At 40.1% G+C, this 22,799-nt stretch overlaps 2 protein-coding genes across 3 annotated transcripts in view; one reads left to right on the top strand and one right to left on the bottom strand.

Annotated features, from left to right (window-relative positions):
• Positions 1–161: 161 nt before the first annotated feature.
• tacr2 (tachykinin receptor 2) lies at positions 162–10,484 on the bottom strand. 2 transcript variants are annotated; one of them, XM_088992732.1, is made up of 8 exons: positions 10,353–10,484; positions 7,009–7,161; positions 6,606–6,901; positions 4,472–4,666; positions 3,776–3,926; positions 3,552–3,671; positions 1,921–1,997; positions 162–1,833 (listed from the first exon to the last, which is right to left on the bottom strand). In XM_088992732.1, exons 1-8 carry the CDS (start codon positions 10,380–10,382, stop codon positions 1,677–1,679), a joined length of 1,179 nt encoding a protein of 392 aa, XP_088848858.1. In that variant the 5' UTR covers positions 10,383–10,484; the 3' UTR covers positions 162–1,676. The 2 variants fall into 2 exon arrangements, with proteins under 2 accessions (XP_088848858.1, XP_088848859.1); XM_088992733.1 differs by lacking the exon at positions 162–1,833 and having other exon boundaries at positions 1,917–1,997.
• Positions 10,485–14,232: 3,748 nt separating this feature from the next.
• Positions 14,233–22,799, top strand: part of tspan15 (tetraspanin 15) — a 28,330-nt gene continuing 19,763 nt past the window's right edge. Inside the window, exons 1-4 of the mRNA XM_088992729.1 lie at positions 14,233–14,372; positions 19,313–19,498; positions 19,744–19,818; positions 20,266–20,361. Coding sequence (XP_088848855.1) covers positions 14,283–14,372; positions 19,313–19,498; positions 19,744–19,818; positions 20,266–20,361 — 447 coding nt within the window. The 5' untranslated portion in view covers positions 14,233–14,282. The remainder of the gene's footprint in view (positions 14,373–19,312; positions 19,499–19,743; positions 19,819–20,265; positions 20,362–22,799) is intronic.

Raw genomic sequence — 22,799 nt, 5'->3', positions numbered from 1 at the left:
ATAAACTCCACATATGGTTTATTGGAAAATATTCACATTTATTGAATACTTGAAATCTGTTCAACTCTTGAACATATACCGTTTTCGCAGACAAGAAACCGAACATTCAATTTGGAACATTGCTTTTTAATTAATAACATCGAGAAAGTTTCCAATAAGTTCAGGATGAGTACTATTGATGAGTTACCTCACAAAACAATTACATTTTAGAACATTAATACGTTCAGATATTTTTTTTCCCAGGCAGAGCGCAATGGTGTAACTGAGAAAGACAATATGTTTAAGCCTAAGTCTTGTAAAGAAATAAGAGCAGACAAAGCGGTATTTGAAGATTTAATATACAGTATTCGGCCAATAGCTACTGCAATGGACACTCTCATCAAGCACAAGGACATTTTCAGCTGGCTCTCACTTTGAATATCATTATTTTCGGGTAGAGAGAACGTTGGCGCGAATGGCTACCGCTGCTCACCCGCACAAAAAAATCCTGTGACTGTAAAGTGTCCTTGAGAGTTTTGAAAGGTGCTTATAAATTAAATGTAATACTGTATTATTATTAATTACTCCACGATGTGAAAATACAGTACTTTCAAATGATCTCACTTAAATTGAAATTCATTTCATGAACAGCAAGTGATGTATTGCCGTACATCTAACTCAGTGGTCTCTGGTGACAGGCAGAACAATCAAAATCCTCTTCCACCATACGGGAGATGGTACCGATTTGACATTTTTTTTTAAAATTATTAATTTGTTATCTACTATGTACTTTCATGGGACAACATGCCAGTTTGAGTGTTCATGGCTAGGCCCGTTCCTTGTGGGACATGGTACTTCTGCCATTTTCTGCTAGATGAATTCATTGTAGATTAAAGACAACTCAAATTTGGGGCAGCATTTGCCTTTTTTGTATAGCTGCCCCCACTTTCAATGCAGATAGCTCTCCAACCAAGTTAGCTCAAAATAAACATTTTTTTCTGATGAAAGAAGAGAGTCTAAGGATTGGATTGGATTGGATATGCCTTTCTAACACTGCATTGAATGTTTACGTAGTCCTAAAACTCAATATTCTGTGGGTCCTGCAATTTGAGTAAAAATGACAATAACTCTGGCACTAGAGTGGACACATATTTGCACATCGTCTGGCAGTGAATGAATTAACCTGCCAAAATAATATGGGTGTTAATTAGTCACGGTTCATGTTCTATCTTGATGGAAAATTCCAACTATTCACAATGGAATTCTGATCCGTCAGAAATATGTTCTTGATATGAACAATCCTGATTCCAGGCATTCACTTGTAGCTTTTAATCCTCTTGCTATGAATAAAGTGACAGGTGGAACTTCCAGTGACCAGTATGCTAGCGCAATAACACCAACTTTAGCATATTTAAATGACAAATAAAGGTTATTTCATCTCATATCATCTCAAAGAAAATGAGACGGCCCTCAAACTTGGCCAGTAGCAGCAAATCATTAGGTTGCTAAACACAATTCAAAAACATCACTGCAACATGCATGTCCTTGATGTTTACAGGAAAGCACGATGGCAGCCTCTGTTCTATCTGTGAGACTGAAAACAACGTCTACGGCCCATGCATGACCCCATAGTCTTTACTCGATGGTCAACGCCAGCCGGGATGACTTGACATCTTCCTTGTAGGCACCTTTTTTTTTCAATTTGCATCAACGGGGGAGCGTGCAATGGTTTTGCGTAGGCTGTGTGTCATGGTCACTCTGAAGGTGTGTGTGTGCTGCAGCTCCATCTTATCCTCCTCTGACATTTTGATGAAGGGACACCATGAAAAGGCATGGCGGAAACCAGCACGAAACCTGCAACGTAGGAGGAATTTTATAAATGATCCAATTAGCACGCAGTCGACAAGTCCTCCAAAGTAGGAATGCAAATGTGTGCTTCACCTTTGGTTTAGACAGCAATAAATGATGGGATTGTACATGGTCGAGCTCATTGCGAACCAGAATATGGAGAGGTAAACCTTTCATGGATGAAAAACAAAATATCAAAACCTTATTTGTACATTTGTCACATTTGCTTACTCCTCTTAACAATCAAGTAAAGCATTAATAATTTTACCTTGCACACGCTCATACACATGCATACCGTAATCAGAATCAGAATCAGAATACCTTTATTCGTCCCGCAATGGGGAAATTTGCAGTCCACAGCAGCAATTGAAGAGGGATGGGGTTGGGGTGGGAGTGAAATTCAGGGGTCGGGAACATATGGCTCACGAGACAGATATGGCTCTTTTGTTGATTGCATCTGGCTCGCAGATAAAACTAAATACAGTGAGACCTCAACTTACGAACTTAATTCCCAGACAGAGTGTGTAAGGTGAAAAGTGTGTATCTAAAAAAAAAAAAAAATCCCATAGGAAACTATTAAAATGGGAATAATCCGTTCCCGGGTTTCCATAAAATATAGTAAACACCTTTTGCAACAGACGCACCTTTGATGGCTTCTCTGTTCTGGAGAATGGGAGCAATGGTTGACTTAGCATAGCCGTGCTCGGCCACTAAATCACACAAACGCACACCTCGTTTGTGTTTTTCAATTATCTCCTTCTTCTCAGCGACGGCGATTTTATTTTGTGTCTTCTTGGGCTGAACACGAGCCTGTAGTGGTTTTTTTTTCGGTCCCATCATAGTAAAATTATCAGCAAAACGTTCCAAGTAGGCGATCGACGTGTGCATTCAATGAGAGGGGGTGTGCAAAGTAGCGCCGGCTGGAGCGCTGTTCGGTCGTGTGCTTCCGCCGAAGATCACTCAGCCAGCCGTGGTGGGTGTGTATTATGAAAATTGTGCTTATTATAAGGTTTAATTTTCATAAATTAGAGGTTCTTAAGACGAAAAGTTTGTAAGATAAGGTGTTTGTAAGTTGAGGTCTCACTGTACATTTTCTGTCTGTGCGGCAGTTGCCTGAAGGCGCAATTTTGATTGGATATTGACTTGGGTGCCGTTAATGTCGAAACACGTAAACGCCACCTTTTGAATAAGCCCGACAAGTCAAAAAAGATTCGCCTTGGTGGGGAGAACAAGTTCTGCAGTGATTCTAATTGGCAATGAAACAATACCCTCGATGAAACAGTCGAATGTCAGTGGCCCTTTGATAAACCTCATGCTACGTTCGCATCAATATACATCTGCGAGAGGCAGCAGAAAGCAAGCGTGCAAGCTAATGAGCAGCGTGCAGGCTTGCTAGCAGTAACTTCGCCAATGGACCCGACAAATTGCCTTTCATTCCGATCGTTTGGCTGGATTATTTTACCAATCAGGAGCAACGGAAAAATATTCATATTAATGGTGAGTATTTTCACAAAGTTAATTTAAATAATACATTCTGACATTTTGTTGATATCACGTGTGTGCGCGTATGTGCGTGTGGCTCTCACAGAAACATGTTTAGATATTTTGCTTTTACGGCTCTCTCAGTCAAAAAGGTTCCCGACCCCTGCCGTAATTGAATAGGACATAATATTGTACACAGTTCAGTGCATCAACATATATACAGTATAATGGAAACAACTAACCTGTTGAATGTATTGTTGATTGTAAATATCTTTGTTGATGGATCCCAGTATGAAGTAAATATGGTAGGGCAACCAGCAGAGAGCAAAGGTCACCACTACGACAACCATCATCTTAACTACCTGAGAGACAAATGCTTTGAATGTCATCCCAGCGGAGACCTTTTTTTTAGACTTTGGTGGTGTAACAAATGGCATTAATATACAGTAAAGTAGAACAAGCTGACCTTTCTCTTTGCAGTGATCTGGCTGTGGTAATGGTCCGAGGCTTCTCCTGGGATTTTGCTCCCCCACAGTGTGTGGCCCACCAAACTGTAGGTCACCAGCATCACCAGCAAGGGGAGCAAGTAGATCAGTAAAATCACAGTAAACTGGTAGCTGAAAAAATAAGCATACAACTTTAGTCAGTAGTATTTCAGAACAGATTAAAATTCACTTCAAATTTGAATACAATACGACTACAACTTGTATTAACTCATTCACTGCCAAACGTGCAAAAATGTGTCCACTCCAGTGCCAGGGGTTATGTCATTTTCACTGAAATTCCAGGAACCACAGAATATTGAGTTTTAGGACTACATAAACATTCAATGCAGTTTAGACTCTCTTCTTTCATCTAAAAAAAGAGTTAATTTATCTTATAAGTTATATGGGTCTGGAGTTATCTGAGCTTGAAATGAGGGCAGCTGTACAATAGGCAAATGCGGCCCCCTCGTGCAAGGGAAAAAAACATTGCCAGAGGTCTCTCCAGCGGTTTATTGATAACCCCCTCCAAGACAAACCAATATCCAAACAAATTCGCAAATAGCGCTCTGTCATATTTTGAATTCCCGGAATTCCGGAATGGCAGTGAATGAGTTTATAATATAATATAATATAATATAATATAATATAATATAATATAATATAATATAATATCGCACCTGAGTTGGTGCGTTCCTCCATAATTATCCGGCCAGTCAACCATGCAAACAGTTCTGGGGTAATAAAGTTTGGTGTCGCTGTAATAACATTGTGGGAACGCCAGCGAGACAGCCACGATCCAAATGACCGCAATCACGACCTTGGTGGAGGTAGATGAGAGGCGAGGCTTCAAAGGGTGGATGATGGCCATGTATCTAAAGCAATGAAAGGTGAATACATTCAGATGCGTTCTGAAAACACTTTGGCCGCAGGCAAATCCGACATCACAACTGCAGCTCAATTACCTTTTTCTTTTTGAGCATGAGCGACCCAAATCTTCAGTCATTTCTATCTGTGAGCCTTTAGTTTTCACCGTCTTTTATCAAGCACTCTTTCAAAAACCATTCTTAGATCGACCGTTCTTTGACTACACATTTACATGGCTTTGATTAACATGGGGATCTCATTGCATCTCGACAGTCCCTTGATCCGAACCAATGGACTCAACCACTGGTGTCAAACTCAAGGCCCTGGGTGCCATCTTTGGCACCCCCGCAAGAAAAAACAAATCCCGAACAAATTCGGGAATGGCGCTCCACGTCATGTTTTTCAATAACCAAATAAATTCTGGAATGGCGGTGAATTAGTTAAAAAATGTTGAGATATTTCAAGCATGTTTTGTTCCCAATTAAAATAAATGTCAAAATTGAATTATTTTTATTGACGCTTTTATTTTATTATTTATTCACCTATTTTGTTGTGCATATGAAGCTGTCATATTTTTAATTGTATCATTGTGTGTCATTATGTGCATTAGTCAGAGACAATGATCAGATTCATGTTTTTTGTGAAATTGTGGTTTTATAACAGCGCGTGTTATTATGTTGTGCTAACATATTTGGGCAGGGAGAAGCCATGTGATTATATCTTTCATGTCTACTCAAATGACAAAGATAAACCAACAATGCCTCGCTACGACAACAATAATGATAATAATAATACATTTCATTTATAAGCGCCTTTCAACACTCTCAAGGACACTGTACAGTCACAGGATACTTTTTCTGGGAGTGAGCAGCGGCGGCATAGAAAAGTCATAGAAATGCATTGCGTGTGGCCGCCGATGAATGAAATAATAGTATTGCATTCATCAACTCATCGGATAAAATGTGATTTTGTGTTAACACGATTTTATGTTTTCCACATTACTGTTTCCAAACCAATTACTGTTGTTTGTGTCAGTGTTTAGTAGTGAAAAAAAAAACCAACTAAACAGCATTTCAGCAGGATCATGACTGAGACATTGATGTAATCACCGACACATTTCAAACGGATTCAGTCACTGATTGGGTTATTGTTTTCCGAAGTAACAGTTGTTGTTTGCCCTTGTCAGTCTTATTTTGAGCAAAGACAACAAGGTAATCAGTCTGTTTTCAGGAGGAACTGCAGAAATCAGAGAACAATTATTGCAGAGAGGCTGAAAGCAGAGGATTTGGACAATTTTACGTGAAGAAATGTTATATAGTCATTTTGATAGTCATTTGAACATTACAACAGTTGTTCATTGATTTTATACGTGATTTTTTAAAAAATCATTTCATTTTGACACCTTAAGATGACACCTTACTGATCGACAGGGCTTTGACTGGATGCTGTTAGATGGTGCAGGTGTAAATGAAATGTAAATGTGATTTATTTTTTTGACTCCCTGTGAGCAAAATCTAAAATTAAATGCAAAAACATGCACTCTGCTATCAACACACACAAGCAGTTGCCAATAGTACATTCCCAAATTAATTGTAAAAAATTGCTAAAATGCGGAGAGGAATTTCTTAAATTCACTGTTTGAATTGGCTTTTTTTGTCTCGCCAAAGCTATTATCCACAATGTGAATGTGAATATGAATGGTCGTTTATCTCTACAGGTGCCATCTACTGGAAGAAGATGTAATTGCTCCATATCATGAGTGTCGAAATACACAATTTATGAATTGAAAATTCTTTTCAGACCTATTAAGTGTAATTTGCTTATTTTTTGGGACCCATATTACGATCTCTCAATGTCCTTAAGAGATACAATCGATGTGTGATATATAATGTGACCATGTCGTTATGCCTGTAGTTTTTTTTTAAGTTAACCAAAGCCTTCCCTTACCTGTCCACTGCGATGGCAGCCATTGAGTATATGGAAGAAAACATGGCGGTGATAGGGAAGAAGTTCTGGAATCGACAGTAGCCCAGGCCAAAATACCAATCGTTGTGCAGGGCGTAGACAAAATTGAACAGAGTGTTGAAAGTTGCCATTGAAACATCGGAGAAAGCCAAGTTGACGATGAAGTAGTTAGTCACAGTCCTCATCCGTCTATGAGCCAAAATGATCCAGATGACTGTCACATTCCCCGTGACAGAAACCAGGATGATTAGCGAGTATGCCAAAGCCCAAAGAGCCACCTGAATAAAATGGTCAGAAGAGATTTGATTTCGCACAAGACACGTTTCATGATATCTCATGAAATTCCTTGCCCTGAGATTGGTTTAAAGCGGGAGCTGCCATGTACCTGCCAGTCAGGCTGTTGAAATTGATTCCCTGTGGTCTCATTGACATCTTCCAGAGACTCTCTGGTAACAAGCATTGGCAGCAGAGTGGCCCTCAGGTCCCGTTCAAGACGCTGAATTGAATTGTCACTGTCCATGTTTGTGTCCCTTGTCACCTTTTGACAGAGGAACACGAATGTTAGGAATTTATTTTTGTGTTCTTTTCACCTATATCTTATATATCTATATAAACGTTCGAAGCTGATCACAATGGGATTCTGTGGCCTGAGTAGAGGTCTACATTTGGATATATGGATAGATATACTTTAGACTCCAAAGTACTGTATATCGATCGATCGATCTCTTGCTCTATCGCTCCATCGCTCGATCGCTCTGTCACTCGATCGCTCTGTCGCTCGATCGCTCTGTCGTTCGATCGGTCGGTCGGTCTGTCGGTCGGTCTGTCGGTCGGTCTGTCGGTCGGTCTGTCGGTCGGTCTGTCGGTCGGTCTGTCGGTCTATCGATCCCTTGATCTCTCGATTTCTCGATCTCTCGCTCTATCGCTTGATCGATCCATTGATCGATCGCTCTATCGCTCTATTGCTCTATCGCTCGGTCGCTCGATCTCTCGATTTCTCGATTTCTCGATCTCTCGCTGGATTTCTCGATCTCTCGCTCGATCGCTCGATCGATCCATAGATTGATCGCTCTATCGATCTATCGCTCTATCACTCTATTGCTCTATCGCTCTATCGCTCGATCGTTCTGTCACTCGATCGCTCTGTCGATCGATCGATCGATCTGTCTGTCTGTCTGTCTGTCTGTCTGTCTGTCTGTCTGTCTTTCTGTCTGTCTGTCTGTCTGTCTGTCTGTCTGTCTGTCTGTCTGTCTGTCTGTCTGTCTGTCTGTCTGTCTGTCTATCTGTCGGTCGGTCCTTCGGTCCGTCTGTCTGTCGGTCTGTCTGTCTGTCAGTCTGTTTACCTGTCTACCTGTCTACCTACCCACCCATCCACCCATTCATCGATCCCTCCCTCCCTCCCTCCCTCCCTCCCTCCCCGTCCGTCCGTCCGTCCGTCCGTCCGTCCGTCCGTCCATCTGAATCTGTTTTTACTGCATATGTTGGGTGTCAAGAGAGTTGTACAACTTTATGGTTCCACTCTACATTATTTCGATGCAGACATGTTAGGCCATTGGCTAGAGTGGTCAATCCAATGTTTGACTGATTAATGAAATCTTGTCAATGGGGCTGGTAGACATATTATGCAAAGGAGTAGCATGTCACTTTAGCGCTCAGCATGTCCCCCTGACCCATGACGCTAATTAAGACAAGTGCTGTGGAAAATGGATGGATGGAGAATGTAAAGAGAATTCATTACAGGCTCAAATTGATACCATCATAAAACTTTATTGACGGTGTTTTAAGTAACCACTTAACATTATTTACTACTGTACAAGTACAAAAACAATTCAACTGTTTAGAATAAAATTGATATGAAGCTGAAATGCTCTTATGCTAAAACGCAAAAATGTCTTAATTACTAGGTCGAATAAAGTGCATATTTATGATTGGAGCCCCCCCCCCCCCCCTAAAAAAAAAAGCTACTAACTTAGCTTTGAGTCCTTTAAATGCTCTGATATTGCAGCCATGGATACCTGTCATCCCTGCATCACTTGTATTTCACTTGAATTTCAAGCTACCAGCCAGTTCTGGTTCATTGCATAACTTATACCGCATGATTATGTCTCTATTGTTTGTGATATTGCATGAGCGAAGTGGCCTAAGTGTAAGTGACACACTTAAGGTGATGGGAGAGTCTACAAAGCCAAAAAAAGTGCGTTTTCTGATTTAAGCACAGGATAGAATGTGCCCCCATGTGAGGCCGCGTAGGGTAGTGTTGGCGCTGTAGATTGTCGAGGCAATTTGTAACACCTTGTGGAATCATCTTCTGTCGGAGAGACTTGCTCGCTTACTCAAGAAGTGACAATTCAAGATTGGTTGTGGCCATTACACCCACAATGGATAAAGATTTAAGATATAAATCAAGTGGGATCAAACCCAAACTGGCATTGATACAGCTAATGATGTTTTATAAATATCGTGGGAATTTAGTAAGCACCCAACACACACGCACATGAACATACATTTTTCTTGAACTCCAAATGACTACGGTAGTTGAAGGGGATTTGACTTTTGAGGTTCCACTGAATGTGAACAGCGCTGTCCTTGGTGCTTAAGTTGTCCACAGCTTTTAAAGTGTATTTTCTTTGCCCACTTCAGTTTATGGTCTATTAAACTCAAGTGTGTGATCCATCACACCCTATTAACTCATTTTCATTCAGCAACGACGAACCGCCTCCGAGATAATACAGCTAGTTGGCCAATATTATAGCTCAATGAAGAGAAATTGCTACACAAATAAAAGATCTGGGACCAATGCCAGCGTACGTTTTCTCTGGATCATCAAGCTGGCTTCCTTCCACGTTCCAAAAACATTTACGTTAGGTTCACTAAATACTCCAAATTGTCAATGGGTTTGAATTTAAGTCGCAATGCTTTTGTCTAATGTGCGCTCTGATTAATAAAAAGCCCATTGTTTGCACCACACCCCTTGACTGGGCTTGTATATAAAATCCTGGTTATGTCATGTATTGTATGTATTGTTATTTGCGAAGTGAAAATGTGTTGTCTGGGCTCTCAGTTGGTCTCCTGAAACTGTAATAACTGGCCACAACATTATGCTTGTCAATGCAAGAATTTAACCTTCATATTATGTTAAGGGGTCAATTTTACCCTTTTTCATTTTTGTGTTGACTAAAGTACTGAATATCCTTTCCTTTTCCTTTCTTCAAAACAGTTCTAAAATATCCCAATGGGATAGAAAATATGTTGTCTCTCTCTTTTCAAGTATGTTTATAACATCTCAGAAACAGTTGTTGCCGATGTCACCTATTATTTGACTGTTTTGTGTGGATTTTTTTCATATGGGAAAAAACCACCCACAACAAAATTAATGTGATTTTTCCAACATAATATGAGGGTTAATCAAATATCCACAATGCAGATCACAAGTTCAGCGTTTATAGTAACACAATCGTGCAAAATCATGTTATAGTCTGTCTCATATTTTGCCTGCCAAAATAGATACAAAGAGTCGCATAAAGCACAAAAAACAAATGAGCAATGAGCGCTCATCTTTATTTGGCACACTATTACAAATGTCAAAGCTCATTCATCTTCACATAGTGTCTCCAGTGTGCTTGAAGTCTTTGCAGTTGACTCACAACAATTCGGTCGCTATTATCCCAAATGATGCATTTGTGCAATGCAATGCTGAGTGTGCAAATAAATAAGCTGTGTTATTCTTACCTTATGCAGGCAAACAGGGCTGTCCGTCATCCATGTGTCCACTTGTTTCCAGATTACAACCAAGAATTAAGTGTCCCTTGGTGCGATGGATAACCAGGTTCAATCTATCTATATGCCCGCACTGTCCCTCGCTTCTCTCTCTCTCTCTTCTCTCTCTCTCTCTCTCTCTCTCTCTCTCTCTCTCTCTCTCTCTCTCTCTCTCTCTCTCTCTCTCTCTCTCTCTCTCTCTCTCTCTCTCTCTCTCTCTCTCTCTCTCTCTCTCTCTCTCTCTCTCTCTCTCTCTCTCTCTCTCTCGCACACACATAAGCACAGAAAAACACAATCAGAATAGGCAACTGGCAGATCATCCACCTTAGAGTGACGAAGGTGCACACCCACACAACGTAGAAGGGAAAAGAGTTTGTGTGTGTGTGTGTGTGTGTGTGTGTGTGTGTGTGTGTGTGTGTGTGTGTGTGTGTGTGTATGCGTGTGTGTGTGTGTGTGTGTGTGTGTGTGTGTGTGTGTGTATGCGTGTGTGTGTGTGTGTGTGTGTGTGTGTGTGTGTGTGTGTTGATCTGTTCACAGGTGATGAATAAGAAAGAACAAATAATGCCTTATATTCTTTCTTGTAATTTATTTTGTATTTTGTAATGTAATTTGCATTTTTTATTATTCTTATCCACGTCATGCAACATGAATGTGATGAGCATTGATGGCATTTTATGTGGAAGATAGGTGGTGTTTTGCACCTCGAAAAGAGTGATGTCATTTGTGATTTGGGGTGTGCTTCAAAGGATAAATAGTTGGGTTTCGATACAACCCTTGGACAATGCAATAACACACCCTTCATATTTCTTTAATGAAAATGCTAAATGGAGATTTAGATATCACTTACAGTCTCGAAACACCTTTTTTTTCTGTGAGGAGCAGTTTGGTTCATTAGCAATTTATATACAGTATAAGTATTTTTTTTCCATTTTGAGGGTCATTTTTCTCCCAGTCAATCTCAAGGATCTGATGTAAAAAATTTTTGAATGTATGGTTCCATCTGAGAAATATTGTCATCATCTAATTTGGATTGGATTAGACTTTATTAGTCTCGCAGTGGAGAAATTTACATTTCAAAGCAGCAAAGTGATCAAAGTAAGAGAAAGGAAAGGAAGATGTAGAAAAACAAATATAGGACCACTGTATCCTAATTAGTATATGATGCTAATTAGCCAACTATAAACCAAGACGCAGTATGCTAAGGATGTTGCGTCATGATTTATGAAGGCTTGAGTAAAATAGAATGGAAAGATTTGTAATCTGCAGCGGTTGTTGGATACAGTGCTGTATATTTTAATATTTTAACCTTTTCTTGTTGTTTGTAAAGTGGACAGCTAATTATGTGATCGGGTTACAGGGTGCATGAGAAGGTTTAACGATTGTAGAGGCTTGAAAAATGAAAATGACAACAAAGAGAACAAAACAAACAAACAACAACACAAAGCACAAGGGTGGTTGTGTCATCAAAAATGTGTCAGCTGCAATAAGTTATGAGAAAGCAACTCAAAGAAATAAGTGACTTTAAAAAAAAGGAGAAGGCTGCAAAAATGTAATTTCTTGTTTGACACCTTTGCAGGTGTATTTTGATGAAACTTTCTCTACCGTGCCTTCAATTCCATTCAGATGTAGCATTCAAAGAGTACAAAAAGGCATTGGATTCACCATTTTGTGTCTCTCTGGCAAGAGCCTTGGCGCAGAAACAACAAAATTATGTGAACGTGTGAACACTAATTGCAGGTCAAACTGGGATATCACTGAGCGCAATCCTCTGATTGCACTGCAATTTCCGTATCTAAGATTTAGCTTTTCGATCTAAAGAGCTGCAATACCTTCCATAGACCTCGTCCTCAAACACTAACAGTCCAATGTTTCTTGCTGGGTCCTGATTTGTGGACAAACAACCTGTGAACAAATAAACATGCTGCATGGTGCTGATTGGGGTGGTGGAAGGTCACATCTCGTTGGAAGGTTTCATCATTTGCAACTATCTCTCATTGCCTTCCTGACACAAAAAAGTCCTTATTTACCACATTGTGTTTTTGCACAGAAGTGTAAGTTTTTGTTGGCAACACTGTGATCTTCAGCCTCTTTCCTTTTCCACAAGGAATGAGCCTTTGACGACAATTACTGTCAAGTTTGGGAATGAAACGAATATTTGGGATCCCAAAAATGCAAGCAGACAAAATGGGGAAATTATTTTGGAATTAGTGTACATTAAAAACAAAATGATCTAATAAACAAAACTCCTACTGGACCCTCCGCACCCTGCCCACCACCTTTTCCAGGTACTCTCCTCAGGCAGGTGTTACCGATCCATGCACGCCAAATCCAACAGACATTTAACATATTACATTAAAATATTAGATTAGATGAGATTAGATTAGATTAGATTAGCCTTTATTAGTGTCCTCCATATTTATTTGTCATGTCTTTTTTTTATGATGATACTAGTGCAGCGTTTTCTACCGGAGACAAATTCCTTGTGTGCTCTACATACATACTCGGCCAATAAAGATGATTCTGATTCTGACATGCCCAGATTCGCGGTATGCACAGGTTCACCCCTGTTAAATAGGTTTTCCTAAATTTACCTCACAAAATACTAAAGTAAAGTAATGGATTAGAAACAACAAGGGACACAAATACCTATGCACACATATACACACGCAAAAAAAAAAAAAAAAAAAAAAAAAACAGGTCGAGCAGCTAGAAGGGAACCAAAATATTGATTTTTGATGATTCCAGTCATGCACATTTAATGCACATCCTACACATTGCTCGTTTTTGGTGGTGTCATTTCAACAACCCGATTCTAAGCATGTGAATCTTTTTTTTTCCTTTCCATCTGCTGTGATCTCGGTGCGTGTTTGCACAGAAAAGGAATGCATTGACATTAGGGCCGCTGACCTCAGCTTAACCATTCTTTTCACCCAGGGGTTGTGTGTTTGTGCACACAATATGAGCAGTACTTTTTACATGCTGAAAAATATATTGTCAGATAGGGCCTTGGGAACAACAGTTGTGCCTCAATGTGAGAAGACTCCTACCCATGTAATTTGTCACAATTGCATTCAAACTGAATGTGAAATACCGTATTTTACGGTGTATGAGGCGCACCGGAGAATAAGGCGCACCCCCAATGAATAGTGTATTTTCCGTGTTTTTTTTTACGTAGATGAGGCGCATCAGACTATAAGGCACACCTTGAATTAATGAAATACATTTTCCAAATATAATATATTAATATATTCAAATATATTGCCTTAATTTCCAAATATAAGGTGCACCACATTATAAGGGACTACAGTAGAGGCTGGGTTACACACGTCATCTACAGGGGGGAGGAAATGGAGTTGTGGCTGCTGACAGTAGTCGCGAGACTTGTGGCTCAATATTACTTCACATATGTATAAGGCGCAGGGTCATCTTTTGAAGAAAATCAAGGCTTTTGGGTGCGTCTTATACACCGGAAGAGACGGTACTTGAAAATGTGTCTTTTATAATAATAATACACTTCATTTATAAGCGCTTTTGGTTATGTTGTCCTTTGTAATTGACTTGTACTCAAGCACATGTTTTGATTATACAGTCCGTTGTACTTCCAATGAAATGTTTATTACCGCTTTTGTATATTTTGGCCTTTCACCTGTTTTATTGTCACAATTACATATACTGTATTGATTTCTTATTCGTGAGCACGTTGAAGAACAGGATACGCGAACAGAAAATGAAACACGAGTGTGTAAAGATCTTTATTTTATTTTTCAGCGTACGTGACCTTTGTTACGCCCCGCATAGAAAACGCCCCCCCCCCCCCCCCGCCGCAGGTGTGCACAAAGACGACAAAGCGGAAGTGAGTGGTTCTCAACAACTCAGGGCAGCGAGAGCTTGCTAGGCTCTACAATGTCCAACAATGACGAAACCCGTTATTGTCACAGATTCTCTTATATGGTGCTCAAATTTATCCTCTTTTCCTACGCCATCGCTTGGTGGGTAAGTATATATGTTTTTTGTCACTTTGAACGGACGCGCGTTGCTTTCACCCCCCCCCCCCAGACTTACCAGTTACCGACTGTTTACGCAAGAGTCGGCGTGAATTTCCGTTGCTGTTTTAAAAGAAAAGTTTATGACAGTGACAAAAGTGTTTTAAACACGAATGTCTCCCCAACAGAACCAATAGTACTCAACTAGCCAACATTTTGCCCACGAAAAAATGGCCACACCCTCTACTACACCTTTATCGATATTCTATCCTCTTCGGTTCAGTGTAAACACAAGGAGTTATTGATTGTTTGTACTTTTTACATCGACTATTTTAATATTAACCCCCTTGGACGTCTACCAATGTGTTTTTTTAATTTCCATAGATGCTTTTATTGACAGTTTGTGTGTTGAGCAAGGTTTGTTTTGATTGACCGTCATTCAGGTTTTACTGCGTTTTCAAAGTCATTATGCACCTATATTTTTATGAACACGCATTTTACAATCTACAATCCCCAAATACGGACTGTATTCTATTTTGAATTGTCATTTTACTAATTCACTGCCAAACATGCAAAATGTGTCCACTCCATTGCTAGGATGTTTGCCATGTTCACTTGAATTGCAGGATCCACAGAATATTACGTTTTGGGACTATGTACACATTTAATACAGTTAGAAACCTTAGACTATCCTCTTCCATCAGAAAAAGTTAATTACTAAATTATATGGGTCTGGAGCTATCTGAGCTTGAAATGAGGGCATCTGTCCAAAATACAACACAATAAATACATCAGAATCAAAATCAGCAAACCTTTATTCGTCCTACAATTAATGTTAATGTTTAAACCCCCCCCCCCCGCACTGCTGGGTTGTTGACCAATCACGTGGCTTTAAGCCAAGACTGGGGGCGGGGAATAGAGGACAAAAACAGTGGCCACCATTTTCTTGGTAGGAGAACGGGCTCGTTCGAGGACGACACATCACTCATTGTGGCACCTCTGTGTTTATCCCGAAAAATAGATTGTATGCCAAGGTAAAATTTTCATAAATGTAACGTTCGTAAACCGAAAAGTTCGTAAGCCAAGGGGTTCGTAGACCGAGGTTTCACTGTACCTCAAAATGACAGGGAATAACTTCTTTAATCGATTGCAAACATGTATGCTTTCCTATTCAGAACTATTTGAATCATATTCATAACTGGATGAGTAACAAGAAAGCATATTCTCCGAATCTGAAGCCATTGTTTTGATTCTCGAGCAAGGCAAGACGTCTTGGCGTGACACCACGAACAAGGGGGCGGGACCTTCTGAAACTGGCCACTTCCGGTTTCAATTTTTTGCAGTTTCAGCACACTTTAAGTCATTTTTATTGGTGTTTTGCATTTGACTAAAAATATACTGCGTGTTTTGGGTATTTTAGATGCTATAAAACGTTTTTCTGATGTCAGTTAGGAAACAAAAAGTGATGTCGGTTGTCCTTTAATATTCTATGCTCTTGTGAGATACTTTTGAAGGAGGAGGTAGAGAGTGGTGCTGCTGCTGCAGTAATCTGTACATAATGGTGAATGAATGCTTTCCGGATGAGGGAAGAGAAACAGATTAATGGCGGCTGTTGGTATTGCGCACTTGGTCTCCATGGTGTGTGGTTTATCTCAGTGGGATGCAGCGGACTGTAATGAGCCCTTGATGTCATCTTGTCAATTCCTTCAGCAAATGGAGACCAAAGAAAAGCTTCCAACTATTGTCTTAATATTTCAGTTTACGGTATGCCTTATTTCATTACATATGGAAGTTCATCCCAATCTAAAGTAAGGGTAAGGATGTTTTTTTACAATCAATCACATGATCCCTATGGAAGGGTATTCCCAAAATGTCTTCCATATTCTGCATCTGTATGCCATTACAGTGATACCTCAGCTTACGAACGCTTTAGCTCACGAACCTTTTGCCTCACGAACATTAAATTCTCGGGCATAAAGTCTTGGCTGATGAACTAGTTTTCGGCGGACGAACATAACCACACAGCCCCACGGTGGCTGGCGGACTAGTTTTCGTCACCCCTTTCTTTGAGTGTGGATGTGCTTTGTTATCGAGTGGAGTGCTTTTGCTTTTGTTTTTTAACTGACACCAGGAAAACGTTTTAGAGCATCTAAAACACAAAACACACAGTATGATATTTTTAGTCAAATGCAAAACACCAATAAAAATGACTTAAAGTGTCCGAAGTCTGCAAAAAATTGAGCTGCGAATTGGGCATTTTCAGAAAGTCCCGCCCCCAGTTCGTGACGTCACGCCAAGACGTCTTGCATTGCTAGTGAATCAATACAATGGCTTCAGATACGGAGAATATGCTTTCTTGTTCCACATCCAGTGATGAATATGATTCAAATAGTTCTGAAGAGGAAAGCATACATGTTTGCAATCGATTAAATAATTTATTTGTGCCATTTTGAGGCAACATTGGGGGAAAATTTCTCACCCAAAAAAGAGGCACAAAATGGCGACCTCCTGTGGCCACCTCCGTTTCCACAGGCTGATAAATTCCTTCTATGCCGCTTGGACGCCCTCTTCGGGCCTTCTGGCGGCTTTTGGGTGCAACACGAGGTCCCCAGACCAAACAAGTACAGCAAAATACATTGACGTGATGGAAGGACCGCTACAATGCGTCTTTTTTACGGTAAAGGGCGGTCCTTTAGTGACGTCACGTACGGACTCGTCACCAACTCAAAAACAAGACTTCCTGAATATTCAGCGTGAGTCTTAAAACGTAAAATATAGCTATATGCGGTGGAATCTTTGTAAAATAAGCTCAGTAGAAGTCATTTGAAGCCATCTTACAAATTATGGACACAACTTGTCCGGAGACGTCGGTTGTCCTTTCAGCCAAAGAGGACACAAAAGAAAATTACAGCCCAGCAGAAGGAGATAACTGAAAAACACGAATGAGGTGTGCGTTTGTGTAATTGAGCATTCCAGTACCAGTACGCTAAATCAACCGTTGCTCCCATCCTTCAGAACAATGAAGCTATTATTATTATTATTATTATTATTATTATTATTATTATTATTATTATTATTATTTATTAGCTGTGCTGAGCGGTTGTGCCTTTTCGGCAGCATGAATATGCCAGTACATACTGATTTGGAATGGGAGGAATGTCGGTTCCATTCGACTGTCATCGCTGGACACCACAGGGGCCATTGTGCTTTTTGCGCCTGTAATGGGCAGCATCTTCACATCCCCGCTTTGTTCAGTGGAAAGGTCGGTGCTGTTGGACAGTGCGGCTGGATGGATGCTTGGTTTGAGGAGCACAAAGAACAAAGGAGCGTCACCGCAGAGTGCCGATCTGTATGAGGAACTGTTGCGGCTTGGAATTAAAGCAGATTTATGTGGGACAGGAGATGTGAGACAATCTCTTTTCGTCAATGAATGCTACAGCTGCGTGTTTGCTTTCAACATTTAGCTTGTAGTCGACGTGCACGTTCCACCATGATGTCCCTGATCCACCTGTCGAAAGACGCTTTGATCCTCTCCTCTTTCATCTACAACTGCTTCATGTCATCACAAAGAGGGTACAGCAAGTCCTGAAGAATAAATGACTCTCTGTGTCTTTGTTTGTCATATTGTCTTTGTGCTGTCATATTATTTGTTATTTACGTCTGTGTAAGCTCAGTCGTACAGATGACGGCTGAAGAAACCTTCTCATCGATTTTTGTTATTTAGGTTTTTTTTGTTCTTTCGACTTCAAGACAGCGCCGCAAGAGTGGCTGCCTTTCCAGCAGCTCATGTATTTTGTTTTTCTACTTTCTTTCCTTTCATCACTTTGCTGCTGTGAAATGTAAATTTCTCCATTGCGAGACTAATAAAGGCAAATCCAAATTAAGGACGCGTGTGTGGCTAAGGGTGTTTCTATGTTGTCTAAACAACGGTCTCAGACAATAGAAGAGGTCGAAAAACTTTTGTTGATTTGGATTAACGAAAAGCAGCTAGCAGGGGACAGTGTGAGTGAGGGTGTTATCGCTGATAAAGAGGCAACTACATCAACGACCATCACAAAGGTAAATAAAACGACATTATTATACAGTACAGTTTGTCTTTAATTGCAATCCAATAACACATTTATTATACATAAAATAATGTATATTTTGTGTAGTTGTAAGGCTTATTTAGTAGAAAATTATGTTTTATGGGGACCTGGGAACAGATTATTCTCATTTTAATAGTTTCTTATGGGAAATAAAGGTTCAGCAGACCAACTTTTCGCCTTACACACACTTTCTAGGAACCAATGAAGTTTGTGAGCTGAGGTATCACTATACAGTAAAGTCTCGTTATAGTGATATTCTCGGGAGTCAGAAAAAATATCGATATAACCGGGACTATCGATATATCCGACCCTGCACGCATGTAATTTTCTCCTTGCGTTCATAGAAATAGTATCGTAATAAGCGGTACTATCGATATAACGAGACTTTACTGTATATGCAAAAAAACCAATACCCTGATCAGTGTATGTCTTTTAAATAATTTTCAACAACCTTAGTTATGTAATTTCACATTTGATGGGTGGCTGGTGCACTGACAACCCACAGCAAAAAAGATGAACGCGCAAACATATTTACATCACATCCCGGGTATTAAACTAATTCAAAGTCTTCTTCTTTCGGCTTTTCCCCTCAGGGGTCGCCACAGCGAATCAATGTCCTCCATCTATCCCGGTTTTGTGCATCCTCTTCTCTCACACCAGCTACCTTCATGTCCTCTTTGACCACATCCATAAACCTCTTCTTCGGTCTTCCTCTCGGTCTCCTGCCTGCCTGGCAGTTCAAGACTCAGCATCCTTCTCCCGATATAGTCAAATTTAACTGTACTTACAAACTATACTTACAAACTTAACTATAAACTATAGTTAAACTAATTCAAAGTGGATGTCGGTTTTGTGTTTTCAGTTGATGGGTGGCATGATCCTGGCGATAGGTATATATGCTGAAGTGGAGAGGCAGCGATACAAGACGTTGGAAGGAGTGTTTCTGGCCCCTGCTCTGATCCTCATCCTTCTGGGAATTGTCATGTTCATTGTTTCGTTCATTGGTGTCTTGGCATCGCTCAGGGATAATCTCGTTCTGCTCAAGGTGGTAAGTGTTCTGCTGAGTTCTTTGCTCGCTCACGAGGACAGTTTTATTATTATTGTGCTATTTTTTTCTTTTGTTCTTCAAAATTTGAGCAGTTAGAAAGCTGGTTTAGGTGTCAAAGACATGGCATGAGCTCTAGTAAATCTAATTTCCGATGTGTTCTTCAATTGCCTTTTTAAAGTTAGAACCAGTGCAACATCAAGAACGGGGTACCCAATGTCTAAATGAATGCCGTTTATTCAAAACAGTTCATGTACACACTGGCGGTGTGCCTAATCCTGGAGTTGCTGGGAGGAATTTTGGCACTGGTGTTCCGTAACCAGGTAAGTACTGACAAAAAAGGCAACTGTGAATTGGTTTTATACTACTGACTACAATTTCTAATGGCAGCATCAAAAATGTGTGGTGCACTTGTGGCCAGGCCTACTCATGTATCATAAACAAATGTTACTGTTTTTAATGGAAACACTAAATGAAAAGTACCATGTGAAAAATCTTACAAATGGAACTTTATATTTCTTTCTGGATTTTTGGACACATGATCCCGATGTGACCTTGCCACACCAGATTGCAGCTGGCAGATGTGGGCCGTCAAACTGTCACATTGCCATTTCTACTTGATTGGTTCAGTCACCTTGGGAGACCAGGACATGCTTTACGCAGACATACTTACCACTCTGACATTAATTTGGAAAATAATTGAAACGTGGTGCTAATACCGCTATGTACACATCCAAAAAGTTTGATTTCTTCCTTATTTTGTGGTCTAGACAGTGGATATCCTAAACAAGAACATACGAAGAGGCATTGTTAACTACTACGATGACTTGGACTTCAAAAATATTATGGACTTCGTTCAGACCAAGGTACAGTTACATGTTCCTATCCATCACAAGAAAAAGTGTTCAAACCCAAAATTACTATGACCCCTTGCTATTTCACAGTTCATTTATTGCGGTTTCAGTGCATCGTCGATTTTTATTCAGGGAAAAAAAAAACGTTCAGAGTAAAAACAATGCTCAGAGGTTTTGTACATGGCTGTCGTTTGATTAGTTCCCGCCACTGACAGCATGATATCTCATGGTTTACAGCCATGTGGATTACGCATCTTCTCAGCCCCGCCCAGCACCCCCCTCTGTCTATTCATGTGTCTTATTATTATTATTATTATATAACTCGACTTCGCAGATTTTTGTCTTTCGCCTGTGGTCCTGTGTATAGTTTCATAATATAAGTGTAACTCTGCTTCGTGTATAGTTTTTGGTTACAGTTTCAAATGCACTAAATTTTTACAGTTGCATTTTTCTTTATTTTAAGACTATAGTAACGCTATTATAATTTAAGATGTAACATCGTTTACCGCGTAAATACGTTCGGAATACTAATAAAAGCTTCAAAGCTTAACCAAGGTTGAATGGACTGTCATCATCATTGTTTTTATTATTCATTTGTACATACCTTAAAGGATGTATGATTATAGTAATATAATAATGACTATAGGAGTAAACTGCTTGCCTGTCTGATGTACATACGGAATGATCTGATTCATGTCAAGCGATTTGTTACAGATTCAGCTGTTGTTAAGGCGCTATATAAAACAATATGTATTGTATTGATGAGATGACTTATCGCAACTACTGTTGCTGATTAGTTGATGACCAAAATAATTGTTTGTCTTACTTCGAATATTGCTCGTCAGTTACTGTGTGCGTTTCCACCACCCTGATTTTATTGTTGAACACACAAAACCACACTACAAGATGGAAATACAAATTGCAAGAACGCCAAAACAATCTGTTTTCATCAGCGAATTTAATTTAAGAATGATGGGAGCATATTCACTTGCGGCGTTCCACTCCGCAGTGATGGCAACACTCACTTCTGCCTAATTCTACCCATGAAGTCTCGTAAAATCTCAAAAATACGAACACAGCTATTTTATCCACAAGTAAATATGAATTCACGTATAGCACAGGTGTCAAAGTCAAGGCCCGTGGGCCAAATCCGGCCCGCCACATCATTTTTTTTTCGGCCCGCGAAAGCAAATCAAACTTGTTAAATTCCATCATGATTGCTAAAATCTGAGCCAAAATTTCATATTTTTGGATGTCAACCACAATAAAAGTCATTATTCTTGACTTCAGATTTGAAAACGAGTTATTCATTAATTTGCTGTGTGCTCTATATGTAATACAGTAAATTCTCGTTATATCGATATTCAAGGGAGTCCGAAAAAATATCGATATAACCGGGACTATCGATATATCCCCTGTTTGCATGTAATTTTCTCCGTGCGTGCATAGAAATAGTATCGATATAACCGGGACTATCGATATATCTGATATCGATATAACGAGACTTTACTGTATTTGAAGGGATTTAAACATTCTAATGGGTTCCCCAAATTCATAACGGCCCTCGAGAGGAAACCATAACTACAATGTGGCCCGCGGCAAAAAATGACTTTGACACCCCTGACGTATAGTTATATTCAAGTATTGTTACAAAACACAATACAGTGATACCTCAGCTTACGAACTTAATTGGTTCCCACAAAGTGTGTGTAAGGCGAAAAGTTCGTCTGTGAAACATTTATTTCCCATAAGAAACCATTAAAAATGAGAATAATCCCTTCCCAGGTGCCCATAAAACATAATTTTCTACTAAATAAGCCTTAAAACTACATCTGTGTAAGCTCTCAGTCGTACAGGAGTGGTCCATCGATGAGAAGGTTTCTTCAGCCGTCATCTGTACAAAAGTGAAGGTTTCGGACGTTTCGCCTCCTATCCAAGAGGCTTCGTCAGCGAACTAAAGTCTGACTGGTCGTATCGGCCCCATTTATATATCCCTAATGTCCAGACCTGGTGGCGCCGGACACAGCTATGATAGGTCCCTACTCTCAGGTTGGGGGGGGGGGCGCGGGACCCCCCCCCTGTGGCCCCACTGATTGTTCCTACATTCCTGACTAACGATTGGCCTATTACACCCACTCCCCCCGGTATCACCTCATCAGCATAACGACCCTCATCAGCATTGCGAAAGTTGCCTAACCTGTTTTGCCTGAGCAGGCTATTGTATGAACGATCCAAATTGAACCTCACACCACCAGACCGGTTTAATGAAGGATTTTGTTGTTTTATAAGAATCGCCTCTTTCACCCCCCTTTCAAACCATCTATGTTCTTTCGCTAAGATTTTAACCTCATTGTCGTCAAATGAGTGGTTGCTAGCTTTTAGGTGCAAATGTACTGCCGATTGAGGCCCACTAGTATTATCCCTGCGATGTTGATAAAGTCTTTTTTTGA

The sequence above is a fragment of the Hippocampus bargibanti genome, linkage group LG03, assembly GCF_051943395.1.
Source record: "Hippocampus bargibanti isolate YZ-2025 linkage group LG03, ASM5194339v1, whole genome shotgun sequence".
Taxonomy (NCBI): Eukaryota; Metazoa; Chordata; class Actinopteri; order Syngnathiformes; family Syngnathidae; genus Hippocampus; species Hippocampus bargibanti.
The sequence above is the reverse complement of the archived record's forward strand: the minus strand, read 5'-3'. Positions and strand labels throughout refer to the sequence as shown.